The following is a 20,602-nucleotide window of genomic DNA, read 5'->3' as shown; positions in this document are numbered from 1 at the left end:
CCAAAACATGAAAAGTATAGATGAATAAAATTAATCTATATATATATATATATATATATATATAAACAAATCAGGCACAGAACATTAATTCTAAACCGCCCGGTGATATACTGAAATTTAATTAATTAATTTGAAACGATAAAGATGAGGAAATCTGTGAGAATGAGAAAAAGTCGCCCCAACCGAGACTCGAACTCGGACCGCCTGCTTGATATGCAGATGTCCTAACCATTAGACCACTGGGGCTTTCATGGTATTGTTCGAACTCGATTGGATAACGACTCTTTAACATTCTCGGCGTGGTACGGCGGAACAGCACTAGTCCTCAGTTGTACGCACGCGCACCAGAGATCAAATTGATACGCCCTCATCTTACAGTATTTTTATTCACGAGGCGGGATCTCCGAAGAGATACTTTTATATATATAAACAAATCAGGCACAGAACATTAATTCTAAACCGCCCGGTGATATACTGAAATTTAATTAATTAATTTGAAACGATAAAGATGAGGAAATCTGTGAGAATGAGAAAAAGTCGCCCCAACCGAGACTCGAACTCGGACCGCCTGCTTGATATGCAGATGTCCTAACCATTAGACCACTGGGGCTTTCATGGTATTGTTCGAACTCGATTGGATAACGACTCTTTAACATTCTCGGCGTGGTACGGCGGAACAGCACTAGTCCTCAGTTGTACGCACGCGCACCAGAGATCAAATTGATACGCCCTCATCTTACAGTATTTTTATTCACGAGGCGGGATCTCCGAAGAGATACTTTTATATATATAAACAAATCAGGCACAGAACATTAATTCTAAACCGCCCGGTGATATACTGAAATTTAATTAATTAATTTGAAACGATAAAGATGAGGAAATCTGTGAGAATGAGAAAAAGTCGCCCCAACCGAGACTCGAACTATAAATCAATGATGTTGCGTAGCACTGTGTAAATTATATATAAATCATACTGTAAATTATAGAAACAGTGCTCATATTCGGAACATGATCTCATAATCGCGTCGAGCATAGCTCATTGGCGAAAGTTCCGTATTTTTTAGTTGTATGAAAAAATGTCTCTGGCGGGATTCGAACCTGCAACCTCTCGCTTACAGGGCGAGTATCATACCTCTAGTGGTATGATACTCGCCCTGTAAGCGAGAGGTTGCAGGTTCGAATCCCGCCAGAGACATTTTTTCATACAACTAAAAAATACGGAACTTTCGCCAATGAGCTATGCTCGACGCGATTATGAGATCATGTTCCGAATATGAGCACTGTTTCTATAATTTACAGTATGATTTATATATATATATATATATATATATGAAGGGCTAGTGTTGCCCGAAAGCTCTGCTAACTTTTCTGGCTGTTTACTTTATCGTTTTGATTTAGCTTTTCGCTTTTTTTTTTGTATCCCCATTGAGATCCAGCCACTGATACCCACAGCATTGTCATTTTTTTCAGTAATTTGCCTTTAGATTTATATATATATATAGCTTTAATAAAGTTATTCACTTTTGCAAAACAAAAACAATGATTTTGCTTATGAAAAAGACAAAATAAATTAAAAAAGCTATTTTTGATTTGACCCAAAATATTTTCAGAAAATCAGCTTATTCAACAAACAAAAACACGTTTACATTTTTTTTATCAGAGGAACATTATATCTTTACTGTTAAAATTGTTCATTTTATCTATTTCTGTACGCCGAACTGCTAAAATGTTTTTGATCAAATTGATCTTATTTGAACATTATGCAGATTGTGGTTGTTTTCTTTCTCGTTTTTAAATCAAGTCACTTTCGATTCACAATTGAAACAACATCATATCTGATATCAACACTTTTTATTACAACATCCATTAAAGTCCAAATACTGCTGAAGCCTTAATGATCATGTTGTTTATCGACTCTGAGAAAGCCTCTCAAATGACTGTGTTTTAAGTACACTTGAGTTCATGTTCATAGATGTTAACTTTAATATTATTCATCATCAAATCTTTAAGAGCTGAATGTATAAATTGTACACTACAATAATGATGTTTCTATTTGCAATAACCACCATATAATGGCATTAGATTGACACATCATTAAATCAACTGTATTATGCGCATTATTTAAACATATAATGTGCATGTTATTCATGGCGTATATAAAGTACATTATTGTACGTCAGCAATGTTTTGGAAAAACTTAAGCAGAAAACACACACTGCATTAAAATCTTTAGTGACAAATTCAAGTCAGACAAATATATTTGCTCCTTAAAAGCAGATAAGGCGAACTCTATTTTCAAAATTTGACTAAGCAGGTATTAAATTATTCTACCGATCTGATGTACCACATCCAGCTGATCAAATACAATATACAGCAGACTGCAATGTCAGCTTTCCATTCGTTAAAATGTACAGTACAGTATATTACCGAGTATCAATTAATGACATGCTCGAGTTTAATCCCACCTCCTAATTTAGGATAAATTTAATTGTACTTCTGTATAATCCCATGGGACTACACTCGGTCACATACAGTAAGGGGTTTTTGATATGCGACAACCAAAATACGTCATGTAAATACACTATATGTGTGCAGGGATATTGGGATGTGTTTCTTCACTCCCACCGTTTTGATAGTTTCTAGGTCTAGGCGACGACACATTGATGGATCTGACCTAGTTAGGCAGTAGGTCGTTGCAAATCAAGACAAGACAACACAACCATTACCGCCATAAATACTGGTGAATGTCAGACAGATCTGCTGCATCTTGCCGCATTTTGGATGACCAGTTTCATGATGATCCTGTGTACATTTTTAATATCATGTGGTCTTGGATGTTTGTGGTTCTTTTGGTTTTGAAGATCGGGCAAATTGCTGATTTCGTTATGAAGGAAAATAACTTTATCTATGTAGAGTAGAGCATAATGAAATTGCATACATCGATAAAACATGAGCACCACAATGAACACAGAAATGGAAGAATTATCATCATTACAAAGGTAATATCACCATTCTGTCACAAAAACACAATTACACATCATCAACACAATCATAACATTATAGTCACTGTCACCATAAAGGCCCATTTATACTAGGACGATAACTGATAAATAGACAAATATGCATTTTTCATACATAAAACAACAGAAATATAAAACTTTTCATTCTAGAACTATAGAATCATTTATGCTGTCCAATCAAATGACGACATGATTAGTAAGAACAATAATATCGTGACACCACAAATGATTTTATTGTTTTTATTTATCATAACATCATTTGATTGGAATTTATAAATATTATTTTTATCAAAGACAGCATAAATGATTATCCTATAGTTCTAGAAAAATTTTTCTAATTTCTTTTGTTTTATGTAAATCGTTATCGTCCTAGTGTAAATGGGTCTTAAGCATACATTATTGTCCCCAACATAACCATACAATCATAGTCACTGTCACTATAAGCATACATTATTGTCACCAACATAACCATAAAATCATAGTCACTGTCACTGTAAACATACATTATTGTCACCAACATAACCATAAAATCATAATCACTGTCACCACAAGCATACATTATTGTCACCAACAATCCACATAAACCATAACATTGTACTTATCTAAGTACAGATATTATTATCATCTATGATTGTCTTGTCACCAACCTCATTGTCACCTCATTACCAGCACTATCATTTTATATTTAACACTATCATAAACTTATATTGTAATGGCTGCAATAAAGGATACAACAACAATAGGCTTTCCCAGTAGTTGGTAACCATTTGTGTCCTTAACAGCTTTCTTTGCTGCAAATTCACTGGGTAGGCTAACAAAAGCCTGACCCTTCATACGACCTTGGGTCATCAATTGAATTGAAAACCTACCAATAAAAACAATTAACATTAATGTGATTGGAAAACATTTATACCAGGTTCAATTTATCAAACATGCTTAGCAAAAAAAAAATCATTGTTTAAGTCAATGATCTTGCTTAAGTCAGTTTAAAAAAATAAAAAAATGACAAATAAAAAAAGAACTGGTTATCCATTATTATTATTATGATAACCTAAACCTCCGTCAACACTCTCAAACTAGTTAGACAAAAACAAGTGTAATGTGTCCAAATATTGTATTAATACAGTATGACATCATCATGTCCATATATGGTTACTTCACAGTTTGATAGTATAGACAGTGCTGTAGTCTCAGCCTCATTTTTTAGGAAATGTTACTCTACAATATCTACTGATTTTTTAAAACAAATTTGGGTCAACCCAAAGGTAAATTGTTTTATGATAAAAATAATGATGAAAACGTACATATCTTGGTCCATTTTTGAGTCCCAGTCAACATATCGTCCATATATAAACTTTAAATCTTTTTGTTCACATTGTTTGCTTAGGTTTTTGATGTATAAACGTGTAGTTGGTTCTCCTGCGTTGTACTTCTTAAAAACTGACATATTTTCCATTTCTAAAAACATAAAACATCAACAAATCATTTATAAATAAATCAAAAATTGTAAAAAGTTAATTATCAATAATTAAGTTAATTACACTTTCTGTCTAGTCTCTAGTAAATGTCTATTCTAGTTGTTTGTATGTATTCTAGTTGTTTGTATGTATTCTAGTTGTTTGTATGTATTCTAGTTGTTTGTATGTATTCTAGTTGTTTGTATGTATTCTAGTTGTTTGTATGTATTCTAGTTGTTTGTATGTATTCTAGTTGTTTGTATGTATTCTAGTTGTTTGTATGTATTCTAGTTGTTTGTATGTATTCTAGTTGTTTGTATGTATTCTAGTTGTTTGTATGTATTCTAGTTGTTTGTATGTATTCTAGTTGTTTGTATGTATTCTAGTTGTTTGTATGTATTCTAGTTGTTTGTATGTATTCTAGTTGTTTGTATGTATTCTAGTTGTTTGTATGTATTCTAGTTGTTTGTATGTATTCTAGTTGTTTGTATGTATTCTAGTTGTTTGTATGTATTCTAGTTGTTTGTATGTATTCTAGTTGTTTGTATGTATTCTAGTTGTTTGTATGTATTCTAGTTGTTTGTATGTATTCTAGTTGTTTGTATGTATTCTAGTTGTTTGTATGTATTCTAGTTGTTTGTATGTATTCTAGTTGTTTGTATGTATTCTAGTTGTTTGTATGTATTCTAGTTGTTTGTATGTATTCTAGTTGTTTGTATGTATTCTAGTTGTTTGTATGTATTCTAGTTGTTTGTATGTATTCTAGTTGTTTGTATGTATTCTAGTTGTTTGTATGTATTCTAGTTGTTTGTATGTATTCTAGTTGTTTGTATGTATTCTAGTTGTTTGTATGTATTCTAGTTGTTTGTATGTATTCTAGTTGTTTGTATGTATTCTAGTTGTTTGTATGTATTCTAGTTGTTTGTATGTATTCTAGTTGTTTGTATGTATTCTAGTTGTTTGTATGTATTCTAGTTGTTTGTATGTATTCTAGTTGTTTGTATGTATTCTAGTTGTTTGTATGTATTCTAGTTGTTTGTATGTATTCTAGTTGTTTGTATGTATTCTAGTTGTTTGTATGTATTCTAGTTGTTTGTATGTATTCTAGTTGTTTGTATGTATTCTAGTTGTTTGTATGTATTCTAGTTGTTTGTATGTATTCTAGTTGTTTGTATGTATTCTAGTTGTTTGTATGTATTCTAGTTGTTTGTATGTATTCTAGTTGTTTGTATGTATTCTAGTTGTTTGTATGTATTCTAGTTGTTTGTATGTATTCTAGTTGTTTGTATGTATTCTAGTTGTTTGTATGTATTCTAGTTGTTTGTATGTATTCTAGTTGTTTGTATGTATTCTAGTTGTTTGTATGTATTCTAGTTGTTTGTATGTATTCTAGTTGTTTGTATGTATTCTAGTTGTTTGTATGTATTCTAGTTGTTTGTATGTATTCTAGTTGTTTGTATGTATTCTAGTTGTTTGTATGTATTCTAGTTGTTTGTATGTATTCTAGTTGTTTGTATGTATTCTAGTTGTTTGTATGTATTCTAGTTGTTTGTATGTATTCTAGTTGTTTGTATGTATTCTAGTTGTTTGTATGTATTCTAGTTGTTTGTATGTATTCTAGTTGTTTGTATGTATTCTAGTTGTTTGTATGTATTCTAGTTGTTTGTATGTATTCTAGTTGTTTGTATGTATTCTAGTTGTTTGTATGTATTCTAGTTGTTTGTATGTATTCTAGTTGTTTGTATGTATTCTAGTTGTTTGTATGTATTCTAGTTGTTTGTATGTATTCTAGTTGTTTGTATGTATTCTAGTTGTTTGTATGTATTCTAGTTGTTTGTATGTATTCTAGTTGTTTGTATGTATTCTAGTTGTTTGTATGTATTCTAGTTGTTTGTATGTATTCTAGTTGTTTGTATGTATTCTAGTTGTTTGTATGTATTCTAGTTGTTTGTATGTATTCTAGTTGTTTGTATGTATTCTAGTTGTTTGTATGTATTCTAGTTGTTTGTATGTATTCTAGTTGTTTGTATGTATTCTAGTTGTTTGTATGTATTCTAGTTGTTTGTATGTATTCTAGTTGTTTGTATGTATTCTAGTTGTTTGTATGTATTCTAGTTGTTTGTATGTATTCTAGTTGTTTGTATGTATTCTAGTTGTTTGTATGTATTCTAGTTGTTTGTATGTATTCTAGTTGTTTGTATGTATTCTAGTTGTTTGTATGTATTCTAGTTGTTTGTATGTATTCTAGTTGTTTGTATGTATTCTAGTTGTTTGTATGTATTCTAGTTGTTTGTATGTATTCTAGTTGTTTGTATGTATTCTAGTTGTTTGTATGTATTCTAGTTGTTTGTATGTATTCTAGTTGTTTGTATGTATTCTAGTTGTTTGTATGTATTCTAGTTGTTTGTATGTATTCTAGTTGTTTGTATGTATTCTAGTTGTTTGTATGTATTCTAGTTGTTTGTATGTATTCTAGTTGTTTGTATGTATTCTAGTTGTTTGTATGTATTCTAGTTGTTTGTATGTATTCTAGTTGTTTGTATGTATTCTAGTTGTTTGTATGTATTCTAGTTGTTTGTATGTATTCTAGTTGTTTGTATGTATTCTAGTTGTTTGTATGTATTCTAGTTGTTTGTATGTATTCTAGTTGTTTGTATGTATTCTAGTTGTTTGTATGTATTCTAGTTGTTTGTATGTATTCTAGTTGTTTGTATGTATTCTAGTTGTTTGTATGTATTCTAGTTGTTTGTATGTATTCTAGTTGTTTGTATGTATTCTAGTTGTTTGTATGTATTCTAGTTGTTTGTATGTATTCTAGTTGTTTGTATGTATTCTAGTTGTTTGTATGTATTCTAGTTGTTTGTATGTATTCTAGTTGTTTGTATGTATTCTAGTTGTTTGTATGTATTCTAGTTGTTTGTATGTATTCTAGTTGTTTGTATGTATTCTAGTTGTTTGTATGTATTCTAGTTGTTTGTATGTATTCTAGTTGTTTGTATGTATTCTAGTTGTTTGTATGTATTCTAGTTGTTTGTATGTATTCTAGTTGTTTGTATGTATTCTAGTTGTTTGTATGTATTCTAGTTGTTTGTATGTATTCTAGTTGTTTGTATGTATTCTAGTTGTTTGTATGTATTCTAGTTGTTTGTATGTATTCTAGTTGTTTGTATGTATTCTAGTTGTTTGTATGTATTCTAGTTGTTTGTATGTATTCTAGTTGTTTGTATGTATTCTAGTTGTTTGTATGTATTCTAGTTGTTTGTATGTATTCTAGTTGTTTGTATGTATTCTAGTTGTTTGTATGTATTCTAGTTGTTTGTATGTATTCTAGTTGTTTGTATGTATTCTAGTTGTTTGTATGTATTCTAGTTGTTTGTATGTATTCTAGTTGTTTGTATGTATTCTAGTTGTTTGTATGTATTCTAGTTGTTTGTATGTATTCTAGTTGTTTGTATGTATTCTAGTTGTTTGTATGTATTCTAGTTGTTTGTATGTATTCTAGTTGTTTGTATGTATTCTAGTTGTTTGTATGTATTCTAGTTGTTTGTATGTATTCTAGTTGTTTGTATGTATTCTAGTTGTTTGTATGTATTCTAGTTGTTTGTATGTATTCTAGTTGTTTGTATGTATTCTAGTTGTTTGTATGTATTCTAGTTGTTTGTATGTATTCTAGTTGTTTGTATGTATTCTAGTTGTTTGTATGTATTCTAGTTGTTTGTATGTATTCTAGTTGTTTGTATGTATTCTAGTTGTTTGTATGTATTCTAGTTGTTTGTATGTATTCTAGTTGTTTGTATGTATTCTAGTTGTTTGTATGTATTCTAGTTGTTTGTATGTATTCTAGTTGTTTGTATGTATTCTAGTTGTTTGTATGTATTCTAGTTGTTTGTATGTATTCTAGTTGTTTGTATGTATTCTAGTTGTTTGTATGTATTCTAGTTGTTTGTATGTATTCTAGTTGTTTGTATGTATTCTAGTTGTTTGTATGTATTCTAGTTGTTTGTATGTATTCTAGTTGTTTGTATGTATTCTAGTTGTTTGTATGTATTCTAGTTGTTTGTATGTATTCTAGTTGTTTGTATGTATTCTAGTTGTTTGTATGTATTCTAGTTGTTTGTATGTATTCTAGTTGTTTGTATGTATTCTAGTTGTTTGTATGTATTCTAGTTGTTTGTATGTATTCTAGTTGTTTGTATGTATTCTAGTTGTTTGTATGTATTCTAGTTGTTTGTATGTATTCTAGTTGTTTGTATGTATTCTAGTTGTTTGTATGTATTCTAGTTGTTTGTATGTATTCTAGTTGTTTGTATGTATTCTAGTTGTTTGTATGTATTCTAGTTGTTTGTATGTATTCTAGTTGTTTGTATGTATTCTAGTTGTTTGTATGTATTCTAGTTGTTTGTATGTATTCTAGTTGTTTGTATGTATTCTAGTTGTTTGTATGTATTCTAGTTGTTTGTATGTATTCTAGTTGTTTGTATGTATTCTAGTTGTTTGTATGTATTCTAGTTGTTTGTATGTATTCTAGTTGTTTGTATGTATTCTAGTTGTTTGTATGTATTCTAGTTGTTTGTATGTATTCTAGTTGTTTGTATGTATTCTAGTTGTTTGTATGTATTCTAGTTGTTTGTATGTATTCTAGTTGTTTGTATGTATTCTAGTTGTTTGTATGTATTCTAGTTGTTTGTATGTATTCTAGTTGTTTGTATGTATTCTAGTTGTTTGTATGTATTCTAGTTGTTTGTATGTATTCTAGTTGTTTGTATGTATTCTAGTTGTTTGTATGTATTCTAGTTGTTTGTATGTATTCTAGTTGTTTGTATGTATTCTAGTTGTTTGTATGTATTCTAGTTGTTTGTATGTATTCTAGTTGTTTGTATGTATTCTAGTTGTTTGTATGTATTCTAGTTGTTTGTATGTATTCTAGTTGTTTGTATGTATTCTAGTTGTTTGTATGTATTCTAGTTGTTTGTATGTATTCTAGTTGTTTGTATGTATTCTAGTTGTTTGTATGTATTCTAGTTGTTTGTATGTATTCTAGTTGTTTGTATGTATTCTAGTTGTTTGTATGTATTCTAGTTGTTTGTATGTATTCTAGTTGTTTGTATGTATTCTAGTTGTTTGTATGTATTCTAGTTGTTTGTATGTATTCTAGTTGTTTGTATGTATTCTAGTTGTTTGTATGTATTCTAGTTGTTTGTATGTATTCTAGTTGTTTGTATGTATTCTAGTTGTTTGTATGTATTCTAGTTGTTTGTATGTATTCTAGTTGTTTGTATGTATTCTAGTTGTTTGTATGTATTCTAGTTGTTTGTATGTATTCTAGTTGTTTGTATGTATTCTAGTTGTTTGTATGTATTCTAGTTGTTTGTATGTATTCTAGTTGTTTGTATGTATTCTAGTTGTTTGTATGTATTCTAGTTGTTTGTATGTATTCTAGTTGTTTGTATGTATTCTAGTTGTTTGTATGTATTCTAGTTGTTTGTATGTATTCTAGTTGTTTGTATGTATTCTAGTTGTTTGTATGTATTCTAGTTGTTTGTATGTATTCTAGTTGTTTGTATGTATTCTAGTTGTTTGTATGTATTCTAGTTGTTTGTATGTATTCTAGTTGTTTGTATGTATTCTAGTTGTTTGTATGTATTCTAGTTGTTTGTATGTATTCTAGTTGTTTGTATGTATTCTAGTTGTTTGTATGTATTCTAGTTGTTTGTATGTATTCTAGTTGTTTGTATGTATTCTAGTTGTTTGTATGTATTCTAGTTGTTTGTATGTATTCTAGTTGTTTGTATGTATTCTAGTTGTTTGTATGTATTCTAGTTGTTTGTATGTATTCTAGTTGTTTGTATGTATTCTAGTTGTTTGTATGTATTCTAGTTGTTTGTATGTATTCTAGTTGTTTGTATGTATTCTAGTTGTTTGTATGTATTCTAGTTGTTTGTATGTATTCTAGTTGTTTGTATGTATTCTAGTTGTTTGTATGTATTCTAGTTGTTTGTATGTATTCTAGTTGTTTGTATGTATTCTAGTTGTTTGTATGTATTCTAGTTGTTTGTATGTATTCTAGTTGTTTGTATGTATTCTAGTTGTTTGTATGTATTCTAGTTGTTTGTATGTATTCTAGTTGTTTGTATGTATTCTAGTTGTTTGTATGTATTCTAGTTGTTTGTATGTATTCTAGTTGTTTGTATGTATTCTAGTTGTTTGTATGTATTCTAGTTGTTTGTATGTATTCTAGTTGTTTGTATGTATTCTAGTTGTTTGTATGTATTCTAGTTGTTTGTATGTATTCTAGTTGTTTGTATGTATTCTAGTTGTTTGTATGTATTCTAGTTGTTTGTATGTATTCTAGTTGTTTGTATGTATTCTAGTTGTTTGTATGTATTCTAGTTGTTTGTATGTATTCTAGTTGTTTGTATGTATTCTAGTTGTTTGTATGTATTCTAGTTGTTTGTATGTATTCTAGTTGTTTGTATGTATTCTAGTTGTTTGTATGTATTCTAGTTGTTTGTATGTATTCTAGTTGTTTGTATGTATTCTAGTTGTTTGTATGTATTCTAGTTGTTTGTATGTATTCTAGTTGTTTGTATGTATTCTAGTTGTTTGTATGTATTCTAGTTGTTTGTATGTATTCTAGTTGTTTGTATGTATTCTAGTTGTTTGTATGTATTCTAGTTGTTTGTATGTATTCTAGTTGTTTGTATGTATTCTAGTTGTTTGTATGTATTCTAGTTGTTTGTATGTATTCTAGTTGTTTGTATGTATTCTAGTTGTTTGTATGTATTCTAGTTGTTTGTATGTATTCTAGTTGTTTGTATGTATTCTAGTTGTTTGTATGTATTCTAGTTGTTTGTATGTATTCTAGTTGTTTGTATGTATTCTAGTTGTTTGTATGTATTCTAGTTGTTTGTATGTATTCTAGTTGTTTGTATGTATTCTAGTTGTTTGTATGTATTCTAGTTGTTTGTATGTATTCTAGTTGTTTGTATGTATTCTAGTTGTTTGTATGTATTCTAGTTGTTTGTATGTATTCTAGTTGTTTGTATGTATTCTAGTTGTTTGTATGTATTCTAGTTGTTTGTATGTATTCTAGTTGTTTGTATGTATTCTAGTTGTTTGTATGTATTCTAGTTGTTTGTATGTATTCTAGTTGTTTGTATGTATTCTAGTTGTTTGTATGTATTCTAGTTGTTTGTATGTATTCTAGTTGTTTGTATGTATTCTAGTTGTTTGTATGTATTCTAGTTGTTTGTATGTATTCTAGTTGTTTGTATGTATTCTAGTTGTTTGTATGTATTCTAGTTGTTTGTATGTATTCTAGTTGTTTGTATGTATTCTAGTTGTTTGTATGTATTCTAGTTGTTTGTATGTATTCTAGTTGTTTGTATGTATTCTAGTTGTTTGTATGTATTCTAGTTGTTTGTATGTATTCTAGTTGTTTGTATGTATTCTAGTTGTTTGTATGTATTCTAGTTGTTTGTATGTATTCTAGTTGTTTGTATGTATTCTAGTTGTTTGTATGTATTCTAGTTGTTTGTATGTATTCTAGTTGTTTGTATGTATTCTAGTTGTTTGTATGTATTCTAGTTGTTTGTATGTATTCTAGTTGTTTGTATGTATTCTAGTTGTTTGTATGTATTCTAGTTGTTTGTATGTATTCTAGTTGTTTGTATGTATTCTAGTTGTTTGTATGTATTCTAGTTGTTTGTATGTATTCTAGTTGTTTGTATGTATTCTAGTTGTTTGTATGTATTCTAGTTGTTTGTATGTATTCTAGTTGTTTGTATGTATTCTAGTTGTTTGTATGTATTCTAGTTGTTTGTATGTATTCTAGTTGTTTGTATGTATTCTAGTTGTTTGTATGTATTCTAGTTGTTTGTATGTATTCTAGTTGTTTGTATGTATTCTAGTTGTTTGTATGTATTCTAGTTGTTTGTATGTATTCTAGTTGTTTGTATGTATTCTAGTTGTTTGTATGTATTCTAGTTGTTTGTATGTATTCTAGTTGTTTGTATGTATTCTAGTTGTTTGTATGTATTCTAGTTGTTTGTATGTATTCTAGTTGTTTGTATGTATTCTAGTTGTTTGTATGTATTCTAGTTGTTTGTATGTATTCTAGTTGTTTGTATGTATTCTAGTTGTTTGTATGTATTCTAGTTGTTTGTATGTATTCTAGTTGTTTGTATGTATTCTAGTTGTTTGTATGTATTCTAGTTGTTTGTATGTATTCTAGTTGTTTGTATGTATTCTAGTTGTTTGTATGTATTCTAGTTGTTTGTATGTATTCTAGTTGTTTGTATGTATTCTAGTTGTTTGTATGTATTCTAGTTGTTTGTATGTATTCTAGTTGTTTGTATGTATTCTAGTTGTTTGTATGTATTCTAGTTGTTTGTATGTATTCTAGTTGTTTGTATGTATTCTAGTTGTTTGTATGTATTCTAGTTGTTTGTATGTATTCTAGTTGTTTGTATGTATTCTAGTTGTTTGTATGTATTCTAGTTGTTTGTATGTATTCTAGTTGTTTGTATGTATTCTAGTTGTTTGTATGTATTCTAGTTGTTTGTATGTATTCTAGTTGTTTGTATGTATTCTAGTTGTTTGTATGTATTCTAGTTGTTTGTATGTATTCTAGTTGTTTGTATGTATTCTAGTTGTTTGTATGTATTCTAGTTGTTTGTATGTATTCTAGTTGTTTGTATGTATTCTAGTTGTTTGTATGTATTCTAGTTGTTTGTATGTATTCTAGTTGTTTGTATGTATTCTAGTTGTTTGTATGTATTCTAGTTGTTTGTATGTATTCTAGTTGTTTGTATGTATTCTAGTTGTTTGTATGTATTCTAGTTGTTTGTATGTATTCTAGTTGTTTGTATGTATTCTAGTTGTTTGTATGTATTCTAGTTGTTTGTATGTATTCTAGTTGTTTGTATGTATTCTAGTTGTTTGTATGTATTCTAGTTGTTTGTATGTATTCTAGTTGTTTGTATCTATTCTAGTTGTTTGTATGTATTCTAGTTGTTTGTATGTATTCTAGTTGTTTGTATGTATTCTAGTTGTTTGTATGTATTCTAGTTGTTTGTATGTATTCTAGTTGTTTGTATGTATTCTAGTTGTTTGTATGTATTCTAGTTGTTTGTATGTATTCTAGTTGTTTGTATGTATTCTAGTTGTTTGTATGTATTCTAGTTGTTTGTATGTATTCTAGTTGTTTGTATGTATTCTAGTTGTTTGTATGTATTCTAGTTGTTTGTATGTATTCTAGTTGTTTGTATGTATTCTAGTTGTTTGTATGTATTCTAGTTGTTTGTATGTATTCTAGTTGTTTGTATGTATTCTAGTTGTTTGTATGTATTCTAGTTGTTTGTATGTATTCTAGTTGTTTGTATGTATTCTAGTTGTTTGTATGTATTCTAGTTGTTTGTATGTATTCTAGTTGTTTGTATGTATTCTAGTTGTTTGTATGTATTCTAGTTGTTTGTATGTATTCTAGTTGTTTGTATGTATTCTAGTTGTTTGTATGTATTCTAGTTGTTTGTATGTATTCTAGTTGTTTGTATGTATTCTAGTTGTTTGTATGTATTCTAGTTGTTTGTATGTATTCTAGTTGTTTGTATGTATTCTAGTTGTTTGTATGTATTCTAGTTGTTTGTATGTATTCTAGTTGTTTGTATGTATTCTAGTTGTTTGTATGTATTCTAGTTGTTTGTATGTATTCTAGTTGTTTGTATGTATTCTAGTTGGCGTTTGTGTGTGTGTTTTTTTTTTGTGATTCCAGCTAAAGTATTATACGTATGAAATGCCATTTGTATTTTTACCAATATTAAGTGAATCACCGTCTAGAACTGAGACTACCATTTAATTACCATATTTCATAGTAATTTACCCATTAATGTACATTATAGTTGCAATTAATTGCCAGATATCTACTTTCTAAATCGCCAGTCTATTAAACCTTATATTAATCGCCAGTCTATTAAACCTTATATTAATTCATTAACTTATGTACTTTGTTTAAATTATTATTGCAATAATGGTCGCATAAATTAATTTGAACAATCAATAGTATTGTAAAAATAAGAATCAAAATCTTAAATAGATTGGTTAAAATCATTTATTGATTTGATATTAGTCCGATATCTTTCAGAATCGAAGAATACTAAAATATAATTACAAGTAAAATTTTAATATTTTAAATTTTCATACTCTCTAACAGCAAATACATAACTCGGCAATTAATCAATCAATCAATTTCTTTTATTCATCTCAATACACATAACAAAAAAGGAGTAAAACAAATTGTAAGTAAGATGAAAGGGACTTCCAGGAAACTCCAAGGGGCTAGTGATAGGAGGCCCACAAAAAATAGTTACATTAAGATATTAATAAATTAATAACCCATACTTTCTAAACCAACTTTGACAGGATTTCAACCAAGGACTCTGGGATTGGTAAGCAAGCATGTCAGCCACCAAGCAACTACTTATTTATTTAATCAGTGTTTACCTTTGCTTGATATTCTGTTCTTCCTAAGTTCTCTTGAAGAGATAAATTCTTTCACTTCATTTTCATCGTCATCATCACTTGATTCATTTTCTGATGGTAATTCTTCTGTTTCTTTTGCTGTGGCTTCCATCACTCCAAAACCCACAGATGTTGTAGATTCATCAACATTTGTTGTGACAGCTTCTATAAACAAAAACAAATAAGCATTAATATCAATATGCAGCAATAATAACACTGATTCCTGTCATTTGATTGGATGATTGAGGGTCACATGAAAAAAAGTATTTGCCCTATTAATTAACAACTGCAAAACCACAATGTCTTGCACATGCACAGGCGGCTTTGGGCATGCTACAGTGAGAGCGTGGTGAATTACTGTTAACCAATTGAAAAAACTTATATCATACTATGGTACAAATAATTTAATTCAGTGAAAGGTCACCTCTTGAATGTGTATACTGGCAGTTGGTCAACTGCTAGAATGAGCAAAACAAACTTCTAGTTGGTGATAGGAATATAATTCAGTTTAACTTTTCATCAATGATGACTAAAAGGGGCAAAGGTTTACATAGTATGATTTGGAAAAAGTCATATATGGTAGAACTCCTATGGGGTATCTTCAAGACACGACAAAGTGTCCCCCCAATAGGACCAACCCCGAGTATTATTAAAACATTCATTTCATAGGAAAAGTGCTTTCTACATAGAGGTGTCCCTAAATATGGGTGTCTGGATGGATGATGCTGTAACAACAAAGCCAGATATTAATGCCACAAAAAAAATAATGGCAAATAAAAAGTAACAAAATTTAATAGTAAGCTAGTACAATTTCAAAAATAAATGTGGAGTTTGTTAATTTTTACCTGTTTTTTTGGTATGAGCTTCTAGGATATCGGATAAGCTTTGAGGGAGTTTCATTTCAAGCTTCTTAATAGTAGTAGCTGGTAACTGTTGATCAAATACATCTTGAGGCTTGGCTGTGACAGTAGGCGGCCCTGTTGTTAAGGCCTTTACTAGGCCAGCAGACGGTACCTGTAATTTCATTTTCTTAGCTCTAGGAAATCTAGCCTGGGAACGTCTTTTAATCGATAGTTTTACTTTTTCTCTGTTAAAGAAAATATATTTTTTAGCAACACAGTAATATATTTCATAAATTTCATAAATGTTATGTAAAATACATATTAATATAAAATATTATCACTATTAGCATAAATCCAAAAGAGACAATCGAAGCATATTGATTGAAATGTTGAGAAGCCCAAAAGTTCTGTGCAGAACTACATATATTGTACTGCAAACTTTCATGTTTTTATAATTTTACATCTTTTTACTCGGGGTACCCGAGTCTAGGACTCATCTTCTCCTCCATCCGACAATATTGAGTAAAAAGTGCGATTTATAAAGTACTACTCCTCCCTTATTCGTTGTAGTATTGAGCTGGGATTTGGCATGAATATACTACAGGGACATGTCCTCAAAGCTATAGAGCCGGATGCAGCCATATGACGTCTCGAAGATGGTACCGTATAGCCGTATTTGGTAGCGGGGTTATTGATGTGTATGTGACGTCACATCCCGTCTTATGACGTCATTACAGCTTCTTTTGCTGTACCCCGAGTATCGCACATTCGTGCTTGTTATAATTAGAGAAAATTATCAACTCTCTTACTTCTTCTGTTTATGTTCCCCATCACTCTCCAATTCAGACTCCTCTGTGGAACTTGCTATTTCCATTTCATCTGGTTCAGGAGGTTGCTCAGCTGGGGCATCAGTTGGAATGGGAGGTGTTTGAGTGACAGGTCCAAAGGGGGCTGGAAGGTTCATCTTGTTCATAAGGTGTAGCACTTGAGTGTAAAACTTGGGAACGGATACTAATGCATTGATGATATTTGCCAAGATACCTACGGTAGGCTGGGGATACTTGTAGTATAGTTTTGGGTTTATTGGAAAATCTAGACTGTAAATAAGCCAAAATTAAAAAGAAATGTCAGAAAAAATATATAACCCTATAAGCGTTGGCAGTGGCATAATGCAAGTTAGCACTCCAAAGGGCCCTCCAACGCAGGGTAGTTGCATTGGGACTGCTCATGCTCTGGGGCACTGGGTTTAGCCAGTGAGCATTCATAACAGTTACGCCACTGAGAGTCAGTATGTGGTATACAGGTAAAGTAATAATAATAAACCAGTCATTGTTTTTTCATTAATATAAACACATTTTTAAGTTTTAATGAGTGTCTTTACCCTAGACCACTACTTGCACTCAGTATCTGCCCTTTCAATTTTCTAGCTTTCTCCCTGGCAACATCTTCCACATCTTTTCCTTTACTTGCATCCTCTCTGTTCTCATCATCAGGTTTTCTGTAAATAAACAAATTCAAATCAACAAACCAACAAAAACACATTTTTGTTTTCTTACTATTTTATTTATTTATTACCATATTTCTTGATACTGGATGACCTCTTCAAAGACTGGTCTCCCAAAGGGCCCAGTTATGGTGAGTAGCTGTATGTGACAGTGGCTGTGTGTGAGCTAGTACACCGGAGTAACTCCCTACTCATCTCGAAAGACAAAGTTTTAGTATACAAATGTTTCAAGAAAACGACAAAGAGGTAAAAAACTTTAACTATGGCTAGGCTAGGCTGAGCCTACCTCCTACTGTACATACCTTTAGCTTTCTAACGATTTTGACCTAATGGAAAAGCTATAAATGCAAATCTATCCATGATACGGATACATACATACAGTATCCGTTTCATGTATACATGTGTTTGCCCAAATTCTCTAATATTGACTTGAAAAGTTTACTTTTTATTATCAAGTAGAGATCCAGCAGCCATGTCCTTCTGCTGTTGTGTCTTGGCAAATTCTACAACCAATGTGCGTCCCATAACCTTTAGCTGATGTAACCTACTTAACGCCTACAGACAAAAATGTTAAAAAATATGTCAGAAATATGGGATACAAACAGTATATGTACACAAGCATGGCTTACAGGGATGATGGGTATTCAGAGCTATAAATAGAATACCAAAAATATTGATTGAGGGCACTTTTACTATTTCAGTCCTTTATGTTTCCTCATTTTTTTAACAAGAAAAAAAAACCTATGAGGAAACTAAGGTGGTTGATCATACTAAATGTTACCCATATCCTCATATTTTTGCTATCCTTTTACAAATTTAACCATGGGTGGTTGATATACATAAATATTTTACATAGGCATACTACAAACATAGCTGAGGTTTATTTTACATAGGTTACTCAAATTCACATCGCAAGCCGTTTGTTTACTTTAGAAGATATATTTCATATAATGCAGTAAATAATAAGTACAAATGGTTGTCTACACTATCAAACTTTATGTGAAAAAACATTTTTTTGTGTCGAACTGTGGCTTGATAGTGTAGACAGAGCTTTAGTTCGATCCTATTACAAGAATATGCTACATTCTTACATTTGCAGCTGACTCTTCATCTTCAAAGGTAGCAAATGCTGTGTGTTTCTGAGAAGAAAAATAACAAATAATTTACAAATTAAAACACAATTTCTATGATTAGAGGTTGAAAAAAAAAAACAAATAGTTAAAATATTTGAAAAAGTATTTAAACATGCTATAAAAAAATGTTATTTTAAAAAAAAAAAAACCTCCATCAATAACTACCTAAATTCATGTCAATTGTATGACACACTATACAACCCATGAGAGAGGTGCATCATTTGTCCAATGTGCATCATACCTTATGTATACCATGACGCACCCCTGTGTGACACCCCCCTGTGTGACACCCATTTTAAATTAGAGAACAATGACGCACCTACAATGACTGGTGTCAATTTTTAAATCTAAAGTTTTTAAAGCTATTAAATTTTGCCATTTTTGTATGTTTCATATTGTGTTTTTCTTTTTTCATTCTATATTTGGCCATTTTTCGCTGTTGGATGTAGTTGAAATAAAATAAAAGAAAAGAGATTGACACACCATTGTTCATTGAGGTGTGTACAATTAGGTTTTTTGATGCATCCGTTCATCATTAATGCCCCTCTGGGGGGTTGTATAGTGCGTCAAACAAGTGATTGTTTATTTTAAGATCCTATTTACCAAACGTCCTTTGTTAGATAGACACTTGACACTCACTGCTCCAAAGTGCTGCAATAGGCTTTGCTTATCAGCAGTTGTAAGTTCATCTGGAAGATGTCGCACAAGTAAAACATTCTTTTCTGATCCACCCATTTTAACCAGGTTTTACCATGTAAACAGTTACAAATGTAAATATTATTTAATCTGTAGAATAAACATGTTTTTTATTTATAAATAAAAGAAGCAAACAGTTTCCAAGTAAAGTATTGTCATTTGTTTACCTCGATTGTTTATGCACTAGGATCTATCTAGGCCAAAAGGCTGGTGTAGTAGTACAGTAAAGCGTAGCTAGGCTAGTAGTGGACTTACGTGGTCTAACGTAACTAGCTAGGTTCACAACAGTACACAGAGTAGGCTAAGCCTAACTAATACTAATAGGCCTAGGCTACCTACTACCTAGGGCCTAATACTTAATTATGGGGAACAGACGATCGGGACCACGGACGATCGGGCCCAAGACGATCGGGCCCAGAAAAGATGGTCCCGATCGTCTTCAGCGTTGGGCCCGATCGTCATACCAGTTGGGCCCGATCGTCCAGTGTTTTCAGAACCACGTTGGGCCCGATCGTCTTACCAGTTGGTCCCGATCGTCTTAGCGTTGGGCCCGATAGTCGTTTGTGTTATATAAAATAATGTGCCACATTTCATCATTTTTAATTCCTAGTGCTAGTGTCAACGTGCTTTTCTTGCGTAATTAATAATAATAATAATAATTTAATAATAGTCTGTTCTTATATAGCGCATATAAGCAGGCTCTCAATGCGCTTTACATCAAAAATAAAAGCAGGAAATAATTAAGATTAAAGAATTAAGATTTTAATTAAAAAGGTTAATTAGATTTTTTTCTGATTATATAATAATTTTCCCCTAATTAACACGTCTACTGGTTTTCAGAATTTCTTACCAATACTCTCGATTTATGAATAAATGTGATTGATTTTGATTGTTATTATTGTGTTGTTTGTATTCGCGTATTTATTTTTTTAAATTTTCCGAGAATGTTTTGGGCCCGATCGTCTTGTTTGTTGGGCCCGATCGTCTGGGCCCGATCGTCTCTGGGCCCGATCGTCTTTCACCCTTGATGGGCCCGATCGTCTCACGATTTGGGCCCGATCGTCTTGAAGTGGGCCCGATCGTCTGGGCCCGATCGTCCGTGGGCCCGATCGTCTGATAACCTTAATTATTATAGATAGGCCTAGGCCTAGCCTATCTTATTTTATTATTATTATAGCCTAGGCCTAGGCCCTAGTATGATAAGAGTAGACTAGATAGAAAGGCCTGTACAGTACTGGGTAATGATCCGTAAGTAAGTATGATGATGATGATGATAAAACCAAAATAATAATTAAATTAGAAAAAGAAATTAATGTAAATTTACCTAGGCCTAGGCTAGGCCTACACACATTCAATAACAACAAAAAACATCATGATGCAAACTATATAGGCTACATAGAGGGCGCAGTCAATTTGTTTTTATTTTTTTTCC

At 30.7% G+C, this 20,602-nt stretch overlaps 1 protein-coding gene and 2 non-coding genes across 4 annotated transcripts; all 3 read right to left on the bottom strand.

The window, feature by feature from the left end:
• Positions 1 to 174: 174 nt before the first annotated feature.
• Positions 175 to 246, bottom strand: Trnad-auc (transfer RNA aspartic acid (anticodon AUC)). Its single transcript has one exon. It is a non-coding gene; the product is annotated as a tRNA-Asp (tRNA).
• A 292-nt stretch (positions 247 to 538) lies between these two features.
• Trnad-auc (transfer RNA aspartic acid (anticodon AUC)) lies at positions 539 to 610 on the bottom strand. The gene has a single exon. It is a non-coding gene; the product is annotated as a tRNA-Asp (tRNA).
• Positions 611 to 1,579: 969 nt separating this feature from the next.
• LOC144836845 (RNA-binding region-containing protein 3-like) lies at positions 1,580 to 20,588 on the bottom strand. 2 transcript variants are annotated; one of them, XM_078691722.1, is made up of 11 exons: positions 20,495 to 20,588; positions 19,078 to 19,260; positions 18,433 to 18,480; positions 17,784 to 17,896; positions 17,219 to 17,335; positions 16,647 to 16,934; positions 15,841 to 16,082; positions 14,978 to 15,160; positions 4,325 to 4,478; positions 3,753 to 3,885; positions 1,580 to 2,874 (listed from the first exon to the last, which is right to left on the bottom strand). In XM_078691722.1, exons 2-11 carry the CDS (start codon positions 19,207 to 19,209, stop codon positions 2,821 to 2,823), a joined length of 1,464 nt encoding a protein of 487 aa, XP_078547848.1. In that variant the 5' UTR covers positions 19,210 to 19,260; positions 20,495 to 20,588; the 3' UTR covers positions 1,580 to 2,820. The 2 variants fall into 2 exon arrangements, with proteins under 2 accessions (XP_078547848.1, XP_078547849.1); XM_078691723.1 differs by having other exon boundaries at positions 14,978 to 15,157.
• Between the last annotated feature and the right edge of the window lie 14 nt (positions 20,589 to 20,602).

The sequence above is a fragment of the Antedon bifida genome, chromosome 3 (genome assembly GCF_963402885.1).
Source record: "Antedon bifida chromosome 3, ecAntBifi1.1, whole genome shotgun sequence".
Taxonomy (NCBI): Eukaryota; Metazoa; Echinodermata; class Crinoidea; order Comatulida; family Antedonidae; genus Antedon; species Antedon bifida.
This window is presented reverse-complemented; position numbering and strand designations above follow the sequence as displayed.